Source organism: Chiloscyllium plagiosum, chromosome 40, assembly GCF_004010195.1.
Source record: "Chiloscyllium plagiosum isolate BGI_BamShark_2017 chromosome 40, ASM401019v2, whole genome shotgun sequence".
In the NCBI taxonomy this organism is placed as follows: domain Eukaryota; kingdom Metazoa; phylum Chordata; class Chondrichthyes; order Orectolobiformes; family Hemiscylliidae; genus Chiloscyllium; species Chiloscyllium plagiosum.
This window is the reverse complement of record NC_057749.1, coordinates 5,784,835-5,806,539: the sequence shown is the minus strand read 5'-3', so window position 1 is coordinate 5,806,539 and position 21,705 is coordinate 5,784,835. Positions and strand designations below refer to the sequence as shown.

General features: G+C 45.5%; 1 protein-coding gene across 1 annotated transcript in view; it reads left to right on the top strand.

Moving 5' to 3' along the window:
- The first annotated feature begins 2,394 nt into the window (after positions 1 to 2,394).
- Positions 2,395 to 21,705, top strand: part of rec114 (REC114 meiotic recombination protein) — a 48,297-nt gene continuing 28,986 nt past the window's right edge. Inside the window, exons 1-2 of the mRNA XM_043680204.1 lie at positions 2,395 to 2,580; positions 11,206 to 11,298. Coding sequence (XP_043536139.1) covers positions 2,395 to 2,580; positions 11,206 to 11,298 — 279 coding nt within the window. The remainder of the gene's footprint in view (positions 2,581 to 11,205; positions 11,299 to 21,705) is intronic.

The window sequence follows — 21,705 nt, the reverse complement described above, 5'->3', positions numbered from 1 at the left end:
AGGGCTGTTAAGAAGACATACGGTGTGTAAGCATTTATTAATAGAGGGATTGGATCTTGGAACCATGAGGTCATGTTGCAGCTGTAGAAAACTCTGGTTCAGCTGCACTGGAGTATTGTGTGCAGTTCTGGTCATCGCATAATAGGAAGGATGTGGAAGCTTTGGAAAGGATTAGAGGAGATTTACAGGGATGTTGCTTGGCATGGAAGGAAGGTCTTACAAGGGTTGAGGGACTTGAGGCTGTTTTCATTAGAGAGAAGAAGGTTGAAACATATAAGATAATCAGAAGGTTAGATTGGGTGGACAGTGAGAACCATTTTCCTCAGATGGTGATGGCTAGCATGAGGGGACATAACTTTACATTGAGGGGTGATAGACAAAGGACAGATGTTAGAGGACATTTCTTTACTCAGAGAGTAGTCGGGGTATGGAATGCACTGCCTGCGACAGTTGTAGACTCACCAGCTTTACGGGCATTTAATTGGTCATTGGATTGGTACATGGACCAGAACGGAATAGTGTAGGTTAGATGGGCTTCAGATTGGTTTCGCAGGGCGGTGCAACATCAAGGGCTGAAGGGCCTGTACTGCACTGTAACGTTCTGTGTTCTAAAGGGTTTACTTCTGTGCAGTATGGCTATATGACTATGACTCTTGGACTCCATGACTTGTCTATGCTTGGCGTGGAGTAGTGACCCTGAAGCAATATAATCAATTGTCATTGTCTCATGGAGAGAAATGTCTATGGCGAATTGGTCTGAGCAGCTGATGCAGGCATGATGGGCCAAACGGCTTCCTTCTGCACCTTAAGAATGCTGTTATTCTGTGAATAATCCATCCTGCTAAAATGACAGTGCAGCTGAGTGTTTGGCCAAGTGGTATTATGATTGGATTCCTCATCCAGAGACCAATGCAATGTTCTGGGACTTGGGTTCAAATCCCATGTTGGCAAATAATGAAATTTGAATTCAAAAATCCCTGGAATGAAGAGTTTATGGGTAATTATGATTGTCAGGGAAAACTCATCTGGTTCATTAAAGCCCTTTAGGGAAAGAAACAGCCATTCTTACCTGGTCTGGCCAACATGTGACTCCAGAACCAATGTGGTGGCCTTTTAACTGCCCTTTGGACAATAAATGATGGCCTGGCCAGTAATTCCCTCATCCTATGAATCAATTTAAAAAAAACTTTTGTTTGTGATATCCTGGTTAGCCTAAAACTTAATTCTGGATTACTCTTTCTCTGGAGATCTGAGAAAGTGACCTTCAGCAACAGCTTACTTGCAATTAAGAACATAAGAAATAGGATCAGGAGTAGACTATACAGTTGCCAGTTCCTCGAGCCTGCTTCACCTTTCACTATGATCATGCCTTATCTTTGCTGAGTTGCCGTTTTAAGAGCGGAAGACCTTAATGAGCAAAGGACCAGGAGGTTTGCTGTTGATACTGTGATTTCCGACTTTCAGTAAACCAATAGAAATCAAGCTGCAATGTAATCGGTCAGGGTCCATTGATTCTTCAGAACTCCAAGCACAGCCCTCTTCACGAAGAATGTGCACATTACTAAGAATAAGGGCATAATGTTGGATCAGTGGTTAACACTGTTGCCTTACAGTGCTGAGGACCTGGCTTCAATTCCACCCTCGGGTGACTGTGTGGAGTTTGAACATTCTTCCTGTGTCGGTGTGGGTATCCTCTGGGTGCTCCAATTTCCTTCCATAGTCCAAAGGTTAGCTGGATTGGCCATGCTAAGTTGCCCACAGTCGAAGAGTGTGGTGCTGGAAAAGTGCAGCCAGTCAGGCAGTATCCGAGGTGCAGGAGAATTGATGTTTTGGCCATAAGCCCTTCATCAGACCTCATTCTTGCTCTACTGCTCCTCGGATGCTGTCTGACCGGCTGTGCTTTTCCAGCACCATACTCTTGACTCTGACCTCCAGCATCCGCAGTCTTCACTTTCTCCTAAGTTGCCCTTAGTGTCCAGGGATATGTACGCTAGGTGAATTAGCCATGGGGAATGCAAGGTTACAGGGATAAAGTAGGGAGATGGGGATAATCTTCATAGGGTCAGTGTGGACTCAATGGGACGAATGGCCTGATTCCACACTGTAGGAATGGCCCAGGAAGATCACACAATGGAATCCTTCAGCAGTAAAAGGCAGCACGGTCATTGGGTAGCCCGTTTCCCGCCTCTAAATCTGATTGGTCTAAAGTGCACCGTCGCAGTAGGACACTGTGATTCCCGCCTTTCAGTAAACCAATAGAAATCGAGCTGCAATCTAATTGGTCAGGGTCCGTTGATTCTTCAGTGTGATTGGCGGGTCACCTGCCACTGTTGATTGGTTGATTTACATCGTTAGCACTCCCCCCCCCCCCCCACCCACCAATCTTCATCAGTGATGGCGGCCGCTCGGCCCGCGGGGCTGCTGCTGGAATCCGAGTGTGGTCGCGGAGGCGGCCCCGGGCTTGAGCGGGAGCAGCCGCCGGCCCACAGCCAGCCTCAGGCGGACCTGCCTCACACCCAGTGGCCGCTGAAGCGGTATGGGCGGTTCCTGCCGCCCGGGGGAGGCCAGAAAACCTGGGAGGTGAGGGGTGGAGGGTGAGAATGGACCTTCGGGGAGGGGCTAGGGTAATGTGGGGTGGTGTGTACCCTGAGTAATTGGGTAAGGGGAGAGGGTGTGATGTGTACCCTGAGCGATTGGGTAAGGGGAGAGGGTGTGGTGTGTACCCTGAGCGATTGGGTAAGGGGAGAGGGTGTGGTGTGTACCCTGAGCGATTGGGTAAGGGGAGAGGGTGTGGTGTGTACCCTGAGCGATTGGGTAAGGGGAGAGGGTGTGGTGTGTACCCTGAGCGATTGGGTAAGGGGAGAGGGTGTGGTGTGTACCCTGAGCGATTGGGTAAGGGGAGAGGGTGTGGTGTGTACCCTGAGCGATTGGGTAAGGGGAGAGGGTGTGGTGTGTACCCTGAGCGATTGGGTAAGGGGAGAGGGTGTGGTGTGTACCCTGAGCGATTGGGTAAGGGGAGAGGGTGTGGTGTGTACCCTGAGCGATTGGGTAAGGGGAGAGGGTGTGGTGTGTACCCTGAGCGATTGGGTAAGGGGAGAGGGTGTGGTGTGTACCCTGAGCGATTGGGTAAGGGGAGAGGGTGTGGTGTGTACCCTGAGCGATTGGGTAAGGGGAGAGGGTGTGGTGTGTACCCTGAGCGATTGGGTAAGGGGAGAGGGTGTGGTGTGTACCCTGAGCGATTGGGTAAGGGGAGAGGGTGTGGTGTGTACCCTGAGCGATTGGGTAAGGGGAGAGGGTGTGGTGTGTACCCTGAGCGATTGGGTAAGGGGAGAGGGTGTGGTGTGTACCCTGAGCGATTGGGTAAGGGGAGAGGGTGTGGTGTGTACCCTGAGCGATTGGGTAAGGGGAGAGGGTGTGGTGTGTACCCTGAGCGATTGGGTAAGGGGAGAGGGTGTGGTGTGTACCCTGAGCGATTGGGTAAGGGGAGAGGGTGTGGTGTGTACCCTGAGCGATTGGGTAAGGGGAGAGGGTGTGGTGTGTACCCTGAGCGATTGGGTAAGGGGAGAGGGTGTGGTGTGTACCCTGAGCGATTGGGTAAGGGGAGAGGGTGTGGTGTGTACCCTGAGCGATTGGGTAAGGGGAGAGGGTGTGGTGTGTACCCTGAGCGATTGGGTAAGGGGAGAGGGTGTGGTGTGTACCCTGAGCGATTGGGTAAGGGGAGAGGGTGTGGTGTGTACCCTGAGCGATTGGGTAAGGGGAGAGGGTGTGGTGTGTACCCTGAGCGATTGGGTAAGGGGAGAGGGTGTGGTGTGTACCCTGAGCGATTGGGTAAGGGGAGAGGGTGTGGTGTGTACCCTGAGCGATTGGGTAAGGGGAGAGGGTGTGGTGTGTACCCTGAGCGATTGGGTAAGGGGAGAGGGTGTGGTGTGTACCCTGAGCGATTGGGTAAGGGGAGAGGGTGTGGTGTGTACCCTGAGCGATTGGGTAAGGGGAGAGGGTGTGGTGTGTACCCTGAGCGATTGGGTAAGGGGAGAGGGTGTGGTGTGTACCCTGAGCGATTGGGTAAGGGGAGAGGGTGTGGTGTGTACCCTGAGCGATTGGGTAAGGGGAGAGGGTGTGGTGTGTACCCTGAGCGATTGGGTAAGGGGAGAGGGTGTGGTGTGTACCCTGAGCGATTGGGTAAGGGGAGAGGGTGTGGTGTGTACCCTGAGCGATTGGGTAAGGGGAGAGGGTGTGGTGTGTACCCTGAGCGATTGGGTAAGGGGAGAGGGTGTGGTGTGTACCCTGAGCGATTGGGTAAGGGGAGAGGGTGTGGTGTGTACCCTGAGCGATTGGGTAAGGGGAGAGGGTGTGGTGTGTACCCTGAGCGATTGGGTAAGGGGAGAGGGTGTGGTGTGTACCCTGAGCGATTGGGTAAGGGGAGAGGGTGTGGTGTGTACCCTGAGCGATTGGGTAAGGGGAGAGGGTGTGGTGTGTACCCTGAGCGATTGGGTAAGGGGAGAGGGTGTGGTGTGTACCCTGAGCGATTGGGTAAGGGGAGAGGGTGTGGTGTGTACCCTGAGCGATTGGGTAAGGGGAGAGGGTGTGGTGTGTACCCTGAGCGATTGGGTAAGGGGAGAGGGTGTGGTGTGTACCCTGAGCGATTGGGTAAGGGGAGAGGGTGTGGTGTGTACCCTGAGCGATTGGGTAAGGGGAGAGGGTGTGGTGTGTACCCTGAGCGATTGGGTAAGGGGAGAGGGTGTGGTGTGTACCCTGAGCGATTGGGTAAGGGGAGAGGGTGTGGTGTGTACCCTGAGCGATTGGGTAAGGGGAGAGGGTGTGGTGTGTACCCTGAGCGATTGGGTAAGGGGAGAGGGTGTGGTGTGTACCCTGAGCGATTGGGTAAGGGGAGAGGGTGTGGTGTGTACCCTGAGCGATTGGGTAAGGGGAGAGGGTGTGGTGTGTACCCTGAGCGATTGGGTAAGGGGAGAGGGTGTGGTGTGTACCCTGAGCGATTGGGTAAGGGGAGAGGGTGTGGTGTGTACCCTGAGCGATTGGGTAAGGGGAGAGGGTGTGGTGTGTACCCTGAGCGATTGGGTAAGGGGAGAGGGTGTGGTGTGTACCCTGAGCGATTGGGTAAGGGGAGAGGGTGTGGTGTGTACCCTGAGCGATTGGGTAAGGGGAGAGGGTGTGGTGTGTACCCTGAGCGATTGGGTAAGGGGAGAGGGTGTGGTGTGTACCCTGAGCGATTGGGTAAGGGGAGAGGGTGTGGTGTGTACCCTGAGCGATTGGGTAAGGGGAGAGGGTGTGGTGTGTACCCTGAGCGATTGGGTAAGGGGAGAGGGTGTGGTGTGTACCCTGAGCGATTGGGTAAGGGGAGAGGGTGTGGTGTGTACCCTGAGCGATTGGGTAAGGGGAGAGGGTGTGGTGTGTACCCTGAGCGATTGGGTAAGGGGAGAGGGTGTGGTGTGTACCCTGAGCGATTGGGTAAGGGGAGAGGGTGTGGTGTGTACCCTGAGCGATTGGGTAAGGGGAGAGGGTGTGGTGTGTACCCTGAGCGATTGGGTAAGGGGAGAGGGTGTGGTGTGTACCCTGAGCGATTGGGTAAGGGGAGAGGGTGTGGTGTGTACCCTGAGCGATTGGGTAAGGGGAGAGGGTGTGGTGTGTACCCTGAGCGATTGGGTAAGGGGAGAGGGTGTGGTGTGTACCCTGAGCGATTGGGTAAGGGGAGAGGGTGTGGTGTGTACCCTGAGCGATTGGGTAAGGGGAGAGGGTGTGGTGTGTACCCTGAGCGATAGGGGGTGGTGTGCACCCTGAGCGATTGGGTAAGGGGAGAGGGGGTGGTGTGCACCCTGAGCGATTGGATAAGGGGAGAGTGGGTTAATGCACACCCTGAGCGACTTGGCTACGGGGAGAGGGGGTGGTGCGCACCCTGGGCAAGGTGGGGGTTGAGTTCGGAGTCGTGTACTCTGAGCTGGGGCATAAGGTTTGGATGTGTATCATTTGGGAAATATGGAAGGGATTGTTTGGAAAATGTAGAATGAATTGGGGATGCATGTCAGCTAACTTGTGTACGGAAACAAAAACAAAAATTTCTGGACAAATTCAGTCTGGCAGTATCTGTGGAGAGAAATCACAGTTAACGTTTAGGATCCTGTCCCAGCTACTGTCAGTTTTGAAGAAGAGTCACTGGACCTGAAATGTTAAGTCTGAATTCTCTCTACCAATACTGCCAGGCCTGCAGAAGGTTTTGAGCAATTTCTATTTTTGTTTCTGATTTCTAGCATCTCCAGTTCTTTCTGGTTTTATTTTAGGAAGGAGTGCTGATATAAACAGGTTGTACTATTTGAGGGGAAGGAAGTGATAAGTGAGGATGTGATCTGAGGCAACAAGTTGTACTTCACTGGTCACTCAGTTTCTGGTGTGTTGTTTCTATATGTAAAAGTGTGCTCATCTGTTCATTCTTAATTCCCCATTTTATTTTTCAGCCCTCAATAATATTCCTTGTTATCCTGTTCTTGATCACAAAGTGCGCTATTTGGATTGGGTGTCTGAATTTCAATGTGAATTTGAACAAAAGCACTGCATTAAACAAAGAAAGAATGACAGTAATGAACAAACAAAACCTTACGTTGAATTTCCAATGACAGATGTGTCAATCAAAATAGATTTCACAGCTCTTCTTCCAGTGAAGTGATGATTTCTATTGATTTCTGTTTAATCTTCTGTTGTGGATACAGTATTTTCTGGGTCGATGATGCCCGTTAAGAAACTGAGACCATGGTATCCCAGGCAAATTGTCAAATTGGATTCCAAATTGGCTTAGGAGCAGGAAACATAGACTTATGGTTGAAAGGTGTTATTTTTAATTGGAAGTCTGTGTCCAGTGGCTTGCCACAGGGTTCTGTATTTGGGTCCTTGCTGCTTATAGTCTACATGAACGATCTGGACGTAAATGTAGGAGGTATGATTAATAAGTTCACAGATAATATGAAAATCGATGTGGTAAATAACTATGAGGAAAGCTGATTTAGACGGACTGAACAGTGGCAAGTTTAACTCTGTGACGTGTGAGGACTATCAGGCCAAGGGAGTACACGATGAATAGTAGAAGTTTGGAAGTATAGAGGATCAGAAGGACCTTGTTAAGTATGTCCCTAGATCTTTGAAGGCAGCAGGACAAGTAGATAGTGGTAAAGAATGCATATGGGATACTTGTTTTTATTAAGACAACGGAATGAGGACATGCCACAACCCAAAGGACTAGCCACGTTACCATACATCAAGAACATTTCTGAACTGACAGCCAGACTACTGTGACCACTAGGACTCATAACAGCACACAAACCAACAGCCACTCTCAGACAACAACTCACCAGGACAAAGGACCCGATACCCAGCATGAGCAAAAACATGTACAAAATCCCATGCAAGTACTGCACAAAACACTACATAGGGGAAACAGGAAGACAGCTAACAATCCATATCCATGAACACCAACTAGCCACGAAACGACAGACCAGCTATCCTTAGTAGCCACACATGCGGAGGACGAGCAACGTGAGTTCGACTGGGACAACACTACTATTATAGGACAAGCCAAACAGAACAGCCAGGGAATTCCTAGAGGCATGGCACTCATCCACAGATTCTATCAACAAACACATTGACCTGGACCCAATATACCGGCCACTGCAGCGGAGAGCTGGAACTGACAACCGGAAGCAGCAGAGACAAACCACGATACATGCCAGAGGAAACATCACAGAAGCGCTTTACAGGAGGCTCCCAAGCACTTGAGGATGTCACCTAGACAGGGGACGAAACGTCTGCAACACAAATTCCCAGCTCGGCGAACAGAACCACAACAACGAGCACCCGAGTTACAAATCTTCTCACAAACTTTGTTTTTATTAATCAAGGCATAGAATACAACAGCAAGAAGGTTATGATGCAGCTGGATATAACATTAGTTAGGTTACAGCGAGATGCAATTCTTGTTGCTATGTGAAAGAAGAATGGGATAGCATTAGAGAATGCGTGGGGAGATTCACCAGGATATTGCCTGGGCTGGAGCAGTTCCGTTATGAAGTGAGACTAGATAGGCTAGGGTTGCTTCTTTTATAGGAGAGAAGGCTGAGGGGAGAACCTGATAAGAGGTATACAAACTCATAAGGAGCGAAGATAGGGCAAAACATTTCGCCTTGGTAGAGAGGTCAGTAATTAGGGTTATAAGGAACCCAGGAGGTTTCATCGGGAACTCGAAGTTTTTGTTTCATCCAAAGGTAGTGGTCTCTGGAAACTACCCATGGCACAACAGGCAGGAACATGAACATAAAACATTACAGTGCAGTAAGCCTATCTATGCTACAATATTCCATTATCATCCATATGTTTATCCAATGACCATTTAATGCCCTTAAAGTTGGCAAGTCTACTGTTGCAGGCAGTGTGTTCCATGCCCCTACTACTTTCTGAGTAAAGAAACTATCTCTGACATGTGTCCCATATCTATCACCCCTCAATTTAAAGCTGTCTCCTTGTGCTAGCCATCACCATCAGAGGAAAACCGCTCCCAAGAGATTTTAAGATGTATTTAAATGAGTGCCTTGAAAGCCGCAACATGCAAGGGTATGGGCTAAGTGCTGGGAAATGGGCTTATAATAGATGGATGCTTGATGACTGGTATGGATATGATGGGCTGAGGACCTTTTTCCATACTATAAAGACTCTGTGACAAAACGGTGAAAAGGTAGTCTTTTTGCAGAACACTTGTAAGTTTGCAAGTGCGACACCAAACATTCCGTTGGTAATTTTGCAGTAGCTCATGACAGGGCCTATTTTTTAAAAAAAAATATACAGAATAGTCTTAAGATGGCATGTTCTCTTATGGTTGCCCATAGTGTGCAGGCCAGATGGATTAGTGTGGATCTGGTCTTTGGACGATCAGTGTGGATTTGATGGGCCAAATGGCCTCCGTCTACACTGTATGGATTCTATGATTCAGCGTGTAGAGGAATGTTGGACTTGGAATATAATCGCAAGGTAAAGAGCGTTCATTTAAAACTATGATGTGAAAAACTTTTCTCCCGCAGAGTTGTGTGTGCTAGATCACTCAACGCATTTCCTGAAATTTGAAGTGGTTAATGGCTGTGCTGTGCTGATGTGAAGACAAATGCAGCCTAGGACAGACAGCTATGACCTTTTTGAATGGAAGGACAGGCTTGAAGGGCTGAATGGTCTACTCCTTTTATTTCTGATGAATTTTTTCATTGTCAGCTCCAATCCCACTCTGACCCCTGTCTCCCACCCTGATCTGGTAAACTTGACAGTCAGCACTTTCTCTTTTGATTCAGCACTTTATATTCCTGAGAACTCAAATGTGGAGTTCAATGATTTCAGAAGGAAAGGTTCCTTTTTTTTTTTGTGTCTTTCTCTTTTAGAAAGAATTTGATGGTGATTCTTTTCCAGATTTTACCTCCTAAACCCTGGGCTTGAGAGGATGTTTCCCCATGTGGGAGAGTCTAGGACGCGAGGGCACAGTCTCAGAGTTAAGAGGCTCCAATTTAACACTGAGATGAGGAAGAACTTTTTCTGAGGGTTGAGCAACTTTGGAACTTTTTGCCACAGAGAGCTGTGGATGCAGTCCTTCAGTCTATTTAAGGCTAAAGTAGGTTGATTCTTGATCAGTCGGGGAATCAAAGGTGACGGGGGAAGGCTAGGGAAGTAGAGATGAGGAGTGTTGGATTAGCCAGAATCCTTTTGAATGGCGGAACAGGCTCATGGGATTTGAATGGCCTACATCATGTTCCTGTTTCTTATCATCTAACTTGTGTTTCTTTACTTGTCCACTTGCCATCTGCTTTTGCCCTCCACTCATCATCTTGAGTTGTTTAATCTATCCAGCTTCCACTCTATTACGTCTTCCCCTGTTGCTTTCTGCTACCCTCCTGATACTATCTCTGCTTCTGTTCTTGATGCTGGTTACATAGATTAGATTCTCTACAGTAGGGAAACAGGCCCTTCAGCCCAATGAGTCCACAGCAACCCTCCAAAGAGTAACCCACCCAGACCCATTCCCCTAGCCTATATTTACCCTGACTAATGCACCTATAACTATGGGCAACTTAGCATGGCCAAGTCACCTGACTTGCACATCTTTGGATTGTGGGAGGAAACTGGAGCACCCGGAGGAAACCCACGCAGACCCGGGGAGAATGTGCAAACTCCACACAGTCGCCCAAGGCGGGAATCGAACCCAGGCTGCTGGCGCTGTGAGACATCAGTGCTAACCACTGAGCCACCGTGGTTGTGCATCTAATTTTTTCTGGCTCCGTCTTAAAACTTTAACTCTCGACAAAGCTCTGGAGCATTCTGTTTCTGTTTGCTTTAAACTTCAAAGGTAATCCCCTCAAAAGCTTTTCCGAAAATGTTTTTTATTCAGTCTGGTGGTCAAAGTCACCCTTTGAAACAGCGTTTTTGTTTGTCTTGAGTATTCTCTGACGCTAGAAATCTATAGAATGGTGATCTATATGAATTACTTCCATCATGTTACCAGGGTGTGAGCTCTCTCTTGTGAAACTGTTAAGTTTAGTATCTTCTATCTCCAGCGATGCCCTCACCCTGCCAGCTCTAGATCTTCACTTGTTTCCTCAAATGTAATTCACATTGGCACCTTGAACAAACAAAACCAATATATACTTTAAGGCACTGATTTTGGATTTCTGCTGTGGATAGTATGTCCATTTTACCTAAACTGCTTGCCTTCCACCAGGTTAAAGTGCGCAGAAGGTAACCTCCCCAGCTTACGTAAGCAACCACAAAAAAAAAAGATTCTTATGATGTTAATCAGGCCAGATGGTATGTGCGGAGTGTGAGATTATGAGTGGCATCTGAAGGAACTGTGAAATAGCAGACACTGGGGTGCGAGATTATGTCTGCTTTATGTGGCTGGTATAAAATGGAATGTTTTGGAGTGGGATGTGATGGCTGGATTGTGAAGGGGTGTGAGATCACAGGAAGCAGATCGGTGCTTATAGTATTTGTGGAGTCTGTAAGTGCTTGTTGGTTTACAAATTTCCAATCTGGCTCATGGTTTCAAAAGTGCGACATAAATCAGGCACATTGATGAATCTCCTGAAAGGATGTGTATTGCTAAATGCTGCGAAAATAACTTTGATAATATTAACTGTTGATGCCACAAACCAGTTTTGTTTTTCCTTGTAGGTTTTTGAGTCTGATCCGGAAAAGGGCCTTCTTTTGCTAACGATTGTGCAGTCAGGTCATTTCCTAATCTCTCGAGGTGGGACAACCCTACTAGTAAGTGGCCGAATGGTTTTGAGGTGTTTTTCCACTCCTTGATGTATTCTACAAAGTGCAGAAGCCTTGTTGTCAAAATCCCACCTAATGCCTTTGGCTTGAGAAGTGATAATGAAGTGAGCTGCAGATCCCAGAGATAATTTTTGTTGTTGGGGATGTGAAATAACTCCTTAAGATCGTAAAAGTGCATCCAGCTGTCTGTCTCATGCTGGAGAGAATTCACAAGGACAAAGTTGTTTTGATTGCTTTAGTGTGACACTTTCCCTTCCCTGTGCTGTCTGAGAGTATAACTCATGAATACAGCCATTTTGAAACCGGAGCACCCAGAGGAAACAGGTAAAAAGTGCGAATTCCACACACACAGTCGCCTGAGGCTGGAATTAAACCTAGATCCCTGGCATTGTGAAGTGACAGTCATAACCACTGAGCTGCTGTGCCACCCATAAAATCATGTCCTAACTTGTGTGCAGTCCAGCTGAGACATGCCAGGTACTCTCCTGTAACTCAGGAAGTTGACAGCTATGTTGAGCTGGCATAAAGGGAAGGGTTGAGACCTGGGACAGATCAGCCTTGATCTTGTCGCATGACAGGGCAGGCTTGAAGGGCCAAATGGCCTACGACTCTTCCTATTTCTTCTTTTTGTTATGTAGTTTGTTTCCGACCTAGGAAGTGACAGGAAAGGATCTGCTTTGAGGTGTTTTAGTACATGGGGCCTCGAAAGAAAAAGAATATTTCCACAAGCCAGTGATTGGCTTGGGTGAGATTGTACAAATGGTTCCCTGTGGCTTCATTGCAGAAACTGCTGCCAGGAATTCACACGGAAGAGAAAATAAATCATTGTATTGAGAAGAAATAAAAATAATAACTATACCAAATTTTGAAAATAGACATTTGTGTATTGCAAAACAAAAACCAAGAACACTGGATTTATTAAGTTTAACAAATGAAAAAAAAAGAAAATCTTGCAGACAAAATAGTTTGGTTTTCCATTTTAAATATACGTAAGCATGAGCAGATAAAAGCATGCTGCCTTACAAACATAACGTTATTGTATTTCTAGATGTAACTAATGTTTAGTTTGATTGTAGAAGAACTCTGTCTAGTCAGTCACCTAAACCTAAGTTAGTTGAATGGCTGGTTTGCCACACTGTGACAGACAGCTGGATCCTGCTTTCTCAACCTTGCTCCTTGCCTGAGGTGACCCCCAGGTTAAACTCATCGCGTGTCGTCTCTCCAAAGTGAAAGAACAACCCTCCTGGGACGGTGATGACTTTTACGTTAAAAATAAGAGAATTTCCAGCCAGCAGCTCCTCGTGAGTGTAGTGGCTAGTATAGCCACCTGCTGCGCGGGAGACCAAGGTTCAGTTCCCCAATGGGGAGTACCTGCCCTATCTGAGCTGGTCTGTGCACAGGTTAGGGCATGCTTTTATGGGCAGCTGGGTGGTTAGCATTGCTGTCTCATTGCGAGAAACTGGTTCAAGTTCAGCCTCTGGCAACTGTGTGGCATTTGCATAATTTCCCTGTATCAGTGTGGGTTTCCTCCCACAGCCCAAAAATGTGCAGGTTAGCTGGATTGGCCATGCTAAATTGTCCCATCGTGTCCAGAGCTGTGAAGGATAAATGGGTTATCCATGGGGGTTGGATCTAGGTGGGATGTTTTCTCAGAGGGTCGCTGCAGACTTGATGGATTGAATGTCCTCTTTCTGCACTGTAGGGATACTAACCCTCCATGGGAACAGAAGTTCAGAGGAACTGAATGCTATTTTCCAGAGGAACCTGAATAACATGTTCCTGGTGTGCCATGTAAAGAGTGCACGTGAGATCTCCCAGAACAAGACTGGTAATTTGAATTGCAGCTACGCAGAACTTTGCTTACATGGCAAGATTGTTGGCTGATTAGATCTCCATCCATTCTGCTTAAGAGAAGGCTCTGTGCATGTTTGTATCAGTGCACAGTGTTAGAGATTTCATTGTGAAGAGACTGGACAGGAGTTGTATCTAAACAAAGTTGGAGTCAGGTATGTTTGCAGAACGTACATTTAAATACTTTTCACAAACTGGTTTTAACTACTGAATTCATACTTAATGCAGTGACACGCTGAAGTGATGTGAAAGTGAGGGCTGCAGATGCTGGAGATCTTCATCAGCTGCGGGTTATGCCCGAAAGGTTGACTTTCCTGCTCCTCGGATGCTGCCTGATCTGTGCTTTTCTAGCACTGCATTCTTCGACCTTCTCCAGGTTGTCTCATTTAGGAATCCTGTCACTTGGCAATTCTAGATTTACATTGATAGGTGACGCTCGTGATTGAACATGTCACTTTGGCAGACGCTTAACTTGCTCTTATTGCCAAGATGACATTTGTCATGGTCTCACTTGGGCAGTGAATTTATAAAATGCATAGACGTCCAGGTGCATTAGCTGTGAAGTTATAAATTGCAAAATATTTTGTATGATTATGCCATTCTTTGGCAACTTTGGTTGTTCGTGATGTACCCTGTGCCATGGATGTTTTGAGTGCTTTGGCAAAAAAGTCATTTGTCCTTTGCCAGTGTACTTCAAAGCATATTATGAGTTATCGGTTACTTACCTACGATGTTGGATTAATCCTATAAGCTTGTACAACAAACTCCAAAGATGATAGAATCAACAATAATTCAGCTGAAGCTGAGGCCACTCAGTCCATAACGTCCATGCAGGCATTTTCAAAGTGTAATCTAATTAGATCCCTCCTGCTCTTTCCCCACATCCATGCCATTTTTCTTTCTTTCTTCAAATGTTCATCCAGTTTCCTTTTTGAAGTCCTCCATTAAATCTATTTCCATTACTCCCTTAGGAAGTTTATTCCCAAGTCATTTTTGCTCAAAGTCTTGCTTGCAAATCACCTTTAAATCTGTGGCATTTGGCTTGTCAATACTTTAGCTATTGGAAATAGCCTCTCTTTAGTTACTCCTTCTCAATCTTTCATGATTTTCTTTTATTAAATCTCATGTTAGCCATTTCTATTCCAAGGACAACAGTCTTTCGAAATAACTGATCTCCCATCCATTCTGGTAAATCTCGTAAATACCCTCTCCAAAATCTTCATGTGCTTTCTGTGACCCCATATTCCAACCAGGGTCAAGCGAGTGCTTAACTTTGTGGCTTCTATGATCTGTGCCTCTGTTTGTAAAGCCTATGAGTCCTTACGTCTTTTGTTTTTGTTAACACTCTGGCCCCCCTATTACAATTACCGCTCCATCAGTGCTTCTGATTGCCAGCAAAGTAATGGATTGCTGTTGTCAATCGTGCTGTCAAGTGGCACTTAAGCAGTAATAAACTGCTCACTGATGCCTAGTTTAGGTTCTGTCAGGACCACTTGATTCTAGACCTCATTACAACCTTGGTCCAAAAGCGCTGAATTCGAGGGGTGAAATGAGAGTGACTGCCCTTGACATTAAAGTAATATTTGATTGAATGGGACTAGCATAACTGAAGTTCATGGCCATTCAGGGAAAGCCCTTCACTAGTTGGACTCATGCATTGCACAAGGGAAGATGGTAGAGGTTGTCAGAAGCTAGATATTATTGCCAAGCTCCTCAAGACAAATATTTTTTAATCAATCTATTCAAGGTTGATATGACAAATCTCTGGAGAAAGTAGACTTAAACCCAGGCCTCCTGGCCTTGGGGTGTGGATGCTACCACTTCACCAATGGAATTTTCCTCCGGATAGAATTCAAGGCACAATCTTCAACTCCATCATCAATGACCTTCCTACCATCACATCCTCAGAAGAAGTAATGGCTGCTGAAGTGATCAGCACCATTTGCAACTCCTCAGTATCTATATGTACCAAGACCTTTATAAAATCCAGGCTTTGGCTGAGGAGTAACACGTGCCAGGAAATGACCCCTCTGCAAGAGAGAAATACCATGTTTCTTTGATGTTCAAGTGGCTGTATAAATCATGCAGTAGCAAGAGAAGAATGATTGGGGGCGGGTAACACTCCTCCTGTAATTCTCTCAATATTTTTCGATCATCTCCAAGGCACAAATCCAAAGTGTGATAGAATATGGGCAATACATATTCATCTAAAGAGGAAAGGTTGGATAAATGAATTGAGAGCTACCTGGATGATATGTATGGAAATTAAGATGAAGCAGAAAAAAATGTGGATCATTCAATTGAGAATCAAGTTGAATATAGGAGGTTCAGAGGGGAATAGATAGAACTAGAAAGAGCCAGAGAGAGAATATGGGAAGAGACTGGCAGCTAACATGAAGATGAATCCAAATATTTTGCATGGCCATGTAAATAGGGCAGCAACATGAGGAGTGAGAGAGAATTGCTGAGGTACTAAACTAATACTTTACACCTGTCTTTATCACGGAAGAAGGTGCTCTCAAGTCATGAAGGAGGAGACAGTTCAGGCACTTGAAGGTTTTCAAATTGACAAGGAGGAAGTGTTTATTCTGCTGTCTGTACTTAAAGATGGTGAGGCACCAGAACCAGATCGGATTCATCTGAACATACTGAAGGAAGTAAAAGAGGAAATATCGGAGACTCTCGCCATAATTTTCCAATCTTGCTTAGTGTTGGGAGAGCTAGAGAATTACAGATAGTGCAAACTTGTTTGCAAAAGTGTGCAAAGGCAACTGAAGGTCAGTTTCTTTAACCTGCGTGGTGGAGAAGCTTTTAGAATCAATAGCTTAGGACAAAATTAATAGTCACTTGCATACATATGGGGCAGTTAAGGAAAAGTAGCTTGGATTTGATAAAGGCAAATTATGTTCAACCAACTTGTTTGGTTGAGAGACAGAGTTGATGAGGGTAACATTGTATGTATGGTGTGCATAAACTTCCAAAAGACATTTGATAAGATCTCACACACTACAACAGACTTTCAAATGCATTGAGAGCTCCTAGTATAAAAGGGATCAAAGCAGTGTGGATATATTGTCAGGAAACAGAAGTGGTGAATGGTTGTAGTTTGTAGACTGGAGGATGGTTTATGGTGGAGTTCCCCAGGGATCATTGTTATGACCCCTGCTCTTGTGCAGGACACATTTCCCAAATTCATGGATGACTTGAATCTTGGGATTATTGTGAGGAGGATAATGTAGAAGTACAAAAGTGCATATGTAGGTTGGTGGGAGAAGTGGCAGGTGAAATTTAATGCAGAGATGTCAAGTGATTCATTTTAACAAAGATATTGAAATAAGGGATGCAATTCTGAAGTGGGTTTGGGATCAGGATCTATATCTGCCCAATTATTTGAAGCTAGTAGAGATTGGGACAGTGTTTAATAAAGCTCACTGCATCCTGGTCATCATCACTGGGCATAGAGCACAGCAGAATGGAAGTTACATTGAAAGCAATGTGTAAAGCAGAAGTTCACCCTCAACTGGAGGGTTGTGTCCAGTTCTGAGCATCACACATTAACACAAATGTGAAGGCATAAGAGAATGTTTGTGTAAAAAAAAAAAAAAAAATTCCGGGAATGAAAAACCTTTTAGTTACATAGAGAGATTGGAAAATTTGGATCTATTCTCCTCAAAAAGAGAAGGTAGAGAGGAGATTTGATTAAGGTGCTCATAATCGTGAGTAGTCTGAACACAGAGTAGGTAAAGAGAAACTGTTCCCATTGTTTGAAGCGGTGGGTAAAAGAAATAGTAATGACGTGATGCAAAACTACAACACGGCAAGTGGTTAGGATCCAGGATACGCTGTACTTTTATATGGTGGAAACCGGTTCAGTTGAAGTTCTGAGGTGGGAATTGAATCGTTATCAGAGAAGGAAAAATGTGCAAGGACAAGGACAAAATATGGAGGCATAGCATTAGGTGAATTGTTCCTTCAGAGGACCAGCACAGATACTGGGCCAAATGGCCTTTTACAGTGCAGTACCATTCTGTGATTTTAAGTAGTTTTCTCCATTAATTGACAGCATTTCCTCACCATTGAATAAACCAGTTAATTGCAGAGGAGGAAAATCCTGTTACTTAAGCGAATATAATTATCTGCTCTTTGCATCGTGATTGTTGCAATTAAAGAAACAAATAACTCAGACATTGGCATGCAGTCCTACTGCAGAGTACTCGATTGCAGCGATATTCCTCACTGGACCTTAAAACAGAAAATGCAAAACAGAAGACAAAGAACCTTGCTTACCAACCTCTTACTCAAGATGTCCGCTTCTTTTCCCTCAACAGTTTTTTTTTATATAAGTTAATTTCTTGGAGACTACTATTTTAAAATGTATTATTCAAGTTTGACCCTGTGTTTTAAGTTATTCATGGTTTGTGGAGTCCTTTCTACATGTTGTGACTTGAGTAAATTGTTCAATTTTCAAGCAATAACGATCTAGGTCTTCTGTTTGTTTCTGCTGTTTTGCCGCTCCCCTTTTTTTTTATGTTAATAAATGTTTGAAGTTGTTGCATTGCTTTCTTAAACAACCACAATAGAAGAAAACATCTTGACTTTCATCGCTGTGTTATGCCCTTTACTGCCAGAGAGCTGTAAGCCATGTACATTTGCATAAGTCAAGAGCCTCTTCCCTTATGACAGAGCTGTACCTTGGATAATTTCAGCTGATTAATAATTGTATGAAACTGTGCAGTGAAGCGTTGGGCATTTAAAATTTGACTGTGTACATGTTTACATTGTAAACCTCTCGGCAGTCCCTTTTACCCCAGTTACCTTGCTATGTCCAGCGTGCTATTGGCTGACATTTTGTGACCTGACTTGGGCCCACCACTCTGCAACCAGCATCGTAGAGTCATAGAGATGTACAGCACGGAAACAGACCCTTCGGTCCAACTCGTCCATGCTGACCAGATATCCCAACCCAATCTAGTCCCACCTGTCAGCACTTGGCCCATATCCCTCCAAACCCTTCCTATTCATATACTCATCCAGATGCCTTTTAAATGCTGTAATTGTACTAACCTCCAACACTTCCTTTGGCAGCTCATTCCATTCACATGCCATCCTCTGAGTGAAAACGTTGCCCCTTAGGTCTCTTCATTCTTCCCAAGAGCTGCAGGATTGGGAGCTGCAGGGTTCCAAAACCACATCATAAGTTTCAAATGGCTTCTTTAAAACACTGAGCTCCAAGTGCTCTGAATCTCTAAGGGTGTTGGGCATTCTGTAACTTTCTGACTTGGACCAATTGCGGACAGGCGAGGACTGTGTTGGGGGGGGGGGGGTGGGGGAGAAGCAGTAACGTCATGGAGACAAGAGGAGTTTAAATAAAATAAGAGTTTGTGATTTCCGTAAGGCTGACCCCTTCAAAGTTGCAGTAGCTCATCATCGGTTAGCCAGCATGCACAACTTGCCACCCTTTTGGCATTGCGAGAGCAAAAGTGTTGGATGTCAGGTGAGCATCAAGTCAGATGCAGCTGGAGATGATTTGAAGACAAATAGGAAAAGTGGGGCATTGGATATTAGTCCAGAACATGAAGACCCTACCCTGAACACAATGTCTATAGGGAGAGGTGAAAATACCTGTCGATGCCTGAGAAGAAATGTCCAAGGAAGCTGCTGCTGTCCAGGCAGATGTTTGGAAACATCTATCACCTTGTCATGGGGGATCCTTTGCAGCATCTCCCCTCAGCAGCCTGGCACTTCACCCAGGATGCCTTCCTCACTGAGCCTGGGCAAAACACATCAGATTCACAACTGAGGGGGCATCGCTGGGCTGGACCGGGCCGAGTCCAAGTCCTAGACCAATCGGTTTATCCCCTGTAAACCTTTTTCTGCGTGGGACTCTGTTACTGTGGTGGCCTTCTGCATTCCAATAACCTGAGCCTGCACCTAGGTGTGGACCTCAACAGTGGTGAGACCCTGCAGGGAGAATTGGAGGCAGAGTGCGATGCCGCTGAACTGAGAGACGCCCCTGCTGTGTGGTGACGTACCCTCTTCCCACCACTCTCCTAGGAAGTGAACCTCCCTTTTCTCTCTCATTGCTGCCAAGCCTCCGGACTCTCTATGGTGCAGTGACAGCTAGGCTTCCCTACAAACTCCCTTTGTCTGAACACAGCAGCTTGTGTGATGACTGCCTTGGGTGTCTGAAACCCAGCTTGGTTAGTTTCACACTGGCTGTGGATTTCTGGCACAACGACAGATCTGAAAATGAAAAACTATCGCCGTTCTTGCTGTTTTTAGGTGAGAAATTGTTGGACCTTTTTGTTTCCCCATCTTCATTAGCTTTATTGTCATGTTCTCAAATGAGTAGAGTGCAAAGTTTACAAATCGCCACTCATAGTGCCATCTTAAGTACAACAGCACCACGGTACAGATCCTTAAGTACAAATTGTTAGGGGGATAAATAAAGAAATAAAAATTCTGAATAACACTCTTCAGTTGTTTCTTGTCTAATACAGTTGCGAGGATTCTGAGAAGCTTTGTTTGGAGCATGAAGGAAATTAAGGGATTAGGGGAGAGTGTGGAAAGGTGACATTTTGGTGGAAGGCCAGCCTCAGTTTATTTTTGAATGGCAGAGCTGACTTGAAGGGCCAAATGGCTTCCTCCGGTTCATGTTCCTTATCAGACAGCAGTTCTGGAAAAATATACAGATTAGGGCGATAGGGGATTGGTCAGATTTCTTATTTTCCCAAGGCAGTGTGCAGGTTGGAGCAGTAGAGGGTTAAAGGCTACTTTGTTTTTTGGAAATAAAAAGTATAATTTCTCCCTACGTTGTGAAGACAAGCTTTAGTTTCAATCAAGAAAGCAAATTTACATTCTATCAGGAGACAGTGGCCAAGTGGTATTATCGCTGAACTGTTAATCTAAAGATCCAGATAACATTCCGGGGACCTGCGTTTGAATCCTACCATGGCAGATGATGGAAATTTAAATATCTGGAATTAAGAATCTAATGATGACCATGAATTCATTGTCAGTAAAATCCACCCGGTTCACTAATGTCCTTTTAGTGAAGAAATCTGCCATCCTTACCTGGTCTGGCCTACATGTGACTCCAGACCCACAGCAATGATGTGCTTGATGCTTAACTTAAAGAGATCACGGAGGTGAATTGAAGTAGCTCAATTAGCATTGATTTACTTTTATCAATAGGTTTATTTAATGAACATACCTTCATATCCATAAATGTTTTATCCAATTTTTAGTTTTAAACTTATTAAATCGAACGTGTGCCTCAAACATAATATTCAGACCAGCTGCTTCTATCCTTGTGCTCCTCACCAGTCTCCTCCCACCTCTCTCCATCTTCTTCATCACTTGCTAAAATCATACAAGCCACTAGTCAGACCACAGCTCAAATACTGTGATCAGTTTTGGTTCCCTTATCTAGGGAAAGACATAGAGACAGCACAGAGAAGGTTCCTTTGTTTGATTCCAGGTACGGTAGGAATTTCTAATGAGGAGAGCTTGAGCTTTGGGATTGTACTCTTTGGAATTTAGAAAGATGAGAGGTGACCTCATTGAAACATTCAACTGGCTTATGGGTCTTGACAGGTTAGATACAAAGAGGCTGTTTTCGGCTTGCAGGAGAGTCCAGAAGGAGAGGGTATACTCATAGAATTTGGAGCTGCCCGTTTATGAGCAGAGAAGAGGAGGAATTCCCTCCCTTTGAAGGTAGTCAATTAGAAGTATTTTTTCCTCACAGAGAGCTGTGGGTCATTAAGTGTATTCAAGGCTGCTAAAGACTTTTTTTTAGTTAAGGGAATAGGGTTGTGGGGAAAAGGCAGATGTTGAGGATTATCAAATCAGCCACGATCTCATTGACCACGTTGACTTGATAGCAGATGTAGGCCATTCAGCCTCTGAAAGCATATCTAATTACAATATTGGTTAAAAGCAACCAACTCTTACCGAGCAACTTCAATCTTTACATTACATAGCAACTAAAGTAAGCTTATTATAGTCATATGATCACCCTGTCACCATTCCTTAAACACCATAAACACCTTTTGAGAAGGTGATGGTGAGCCATTTTCCTGAAATAGTGCATCTCTTTTGAAAGAAGGGAAACTGGACCTGAAACGTTAACTCTGATTTTTCTCCACAAATGCAGGCAGAGCTGCTGAGTTTTCCAAGCAATTTCTGTTTTGTTCTTCTTTTTTCTGATTTCCAACATCCAGAGTTCGTTCTTTTTTTCTTCCCTGAAATACTGCAGTCATACAGTCATAGAGATGTACAGCATGGAAACAAACCCTTCGGTCCAACCCGTCCATGCCGACCAGATATCCCAACCCAATCTAGTCCCACCTGCCAGCACCCGGCCCATATCCCTCCAAACCCTTCCTATTCATATACCCATCCAAATGCCTCTTAAATATTGCAATTGTACCAGCCTCCACCACTTCCTCTGGCAGCTCATTCCATACACGTACCACCCTCTGCATGAAAAAGTTGCCCCTTAAGTCTCTTTTATATCTTTCCCCTCTCACCCTTAACCTATGC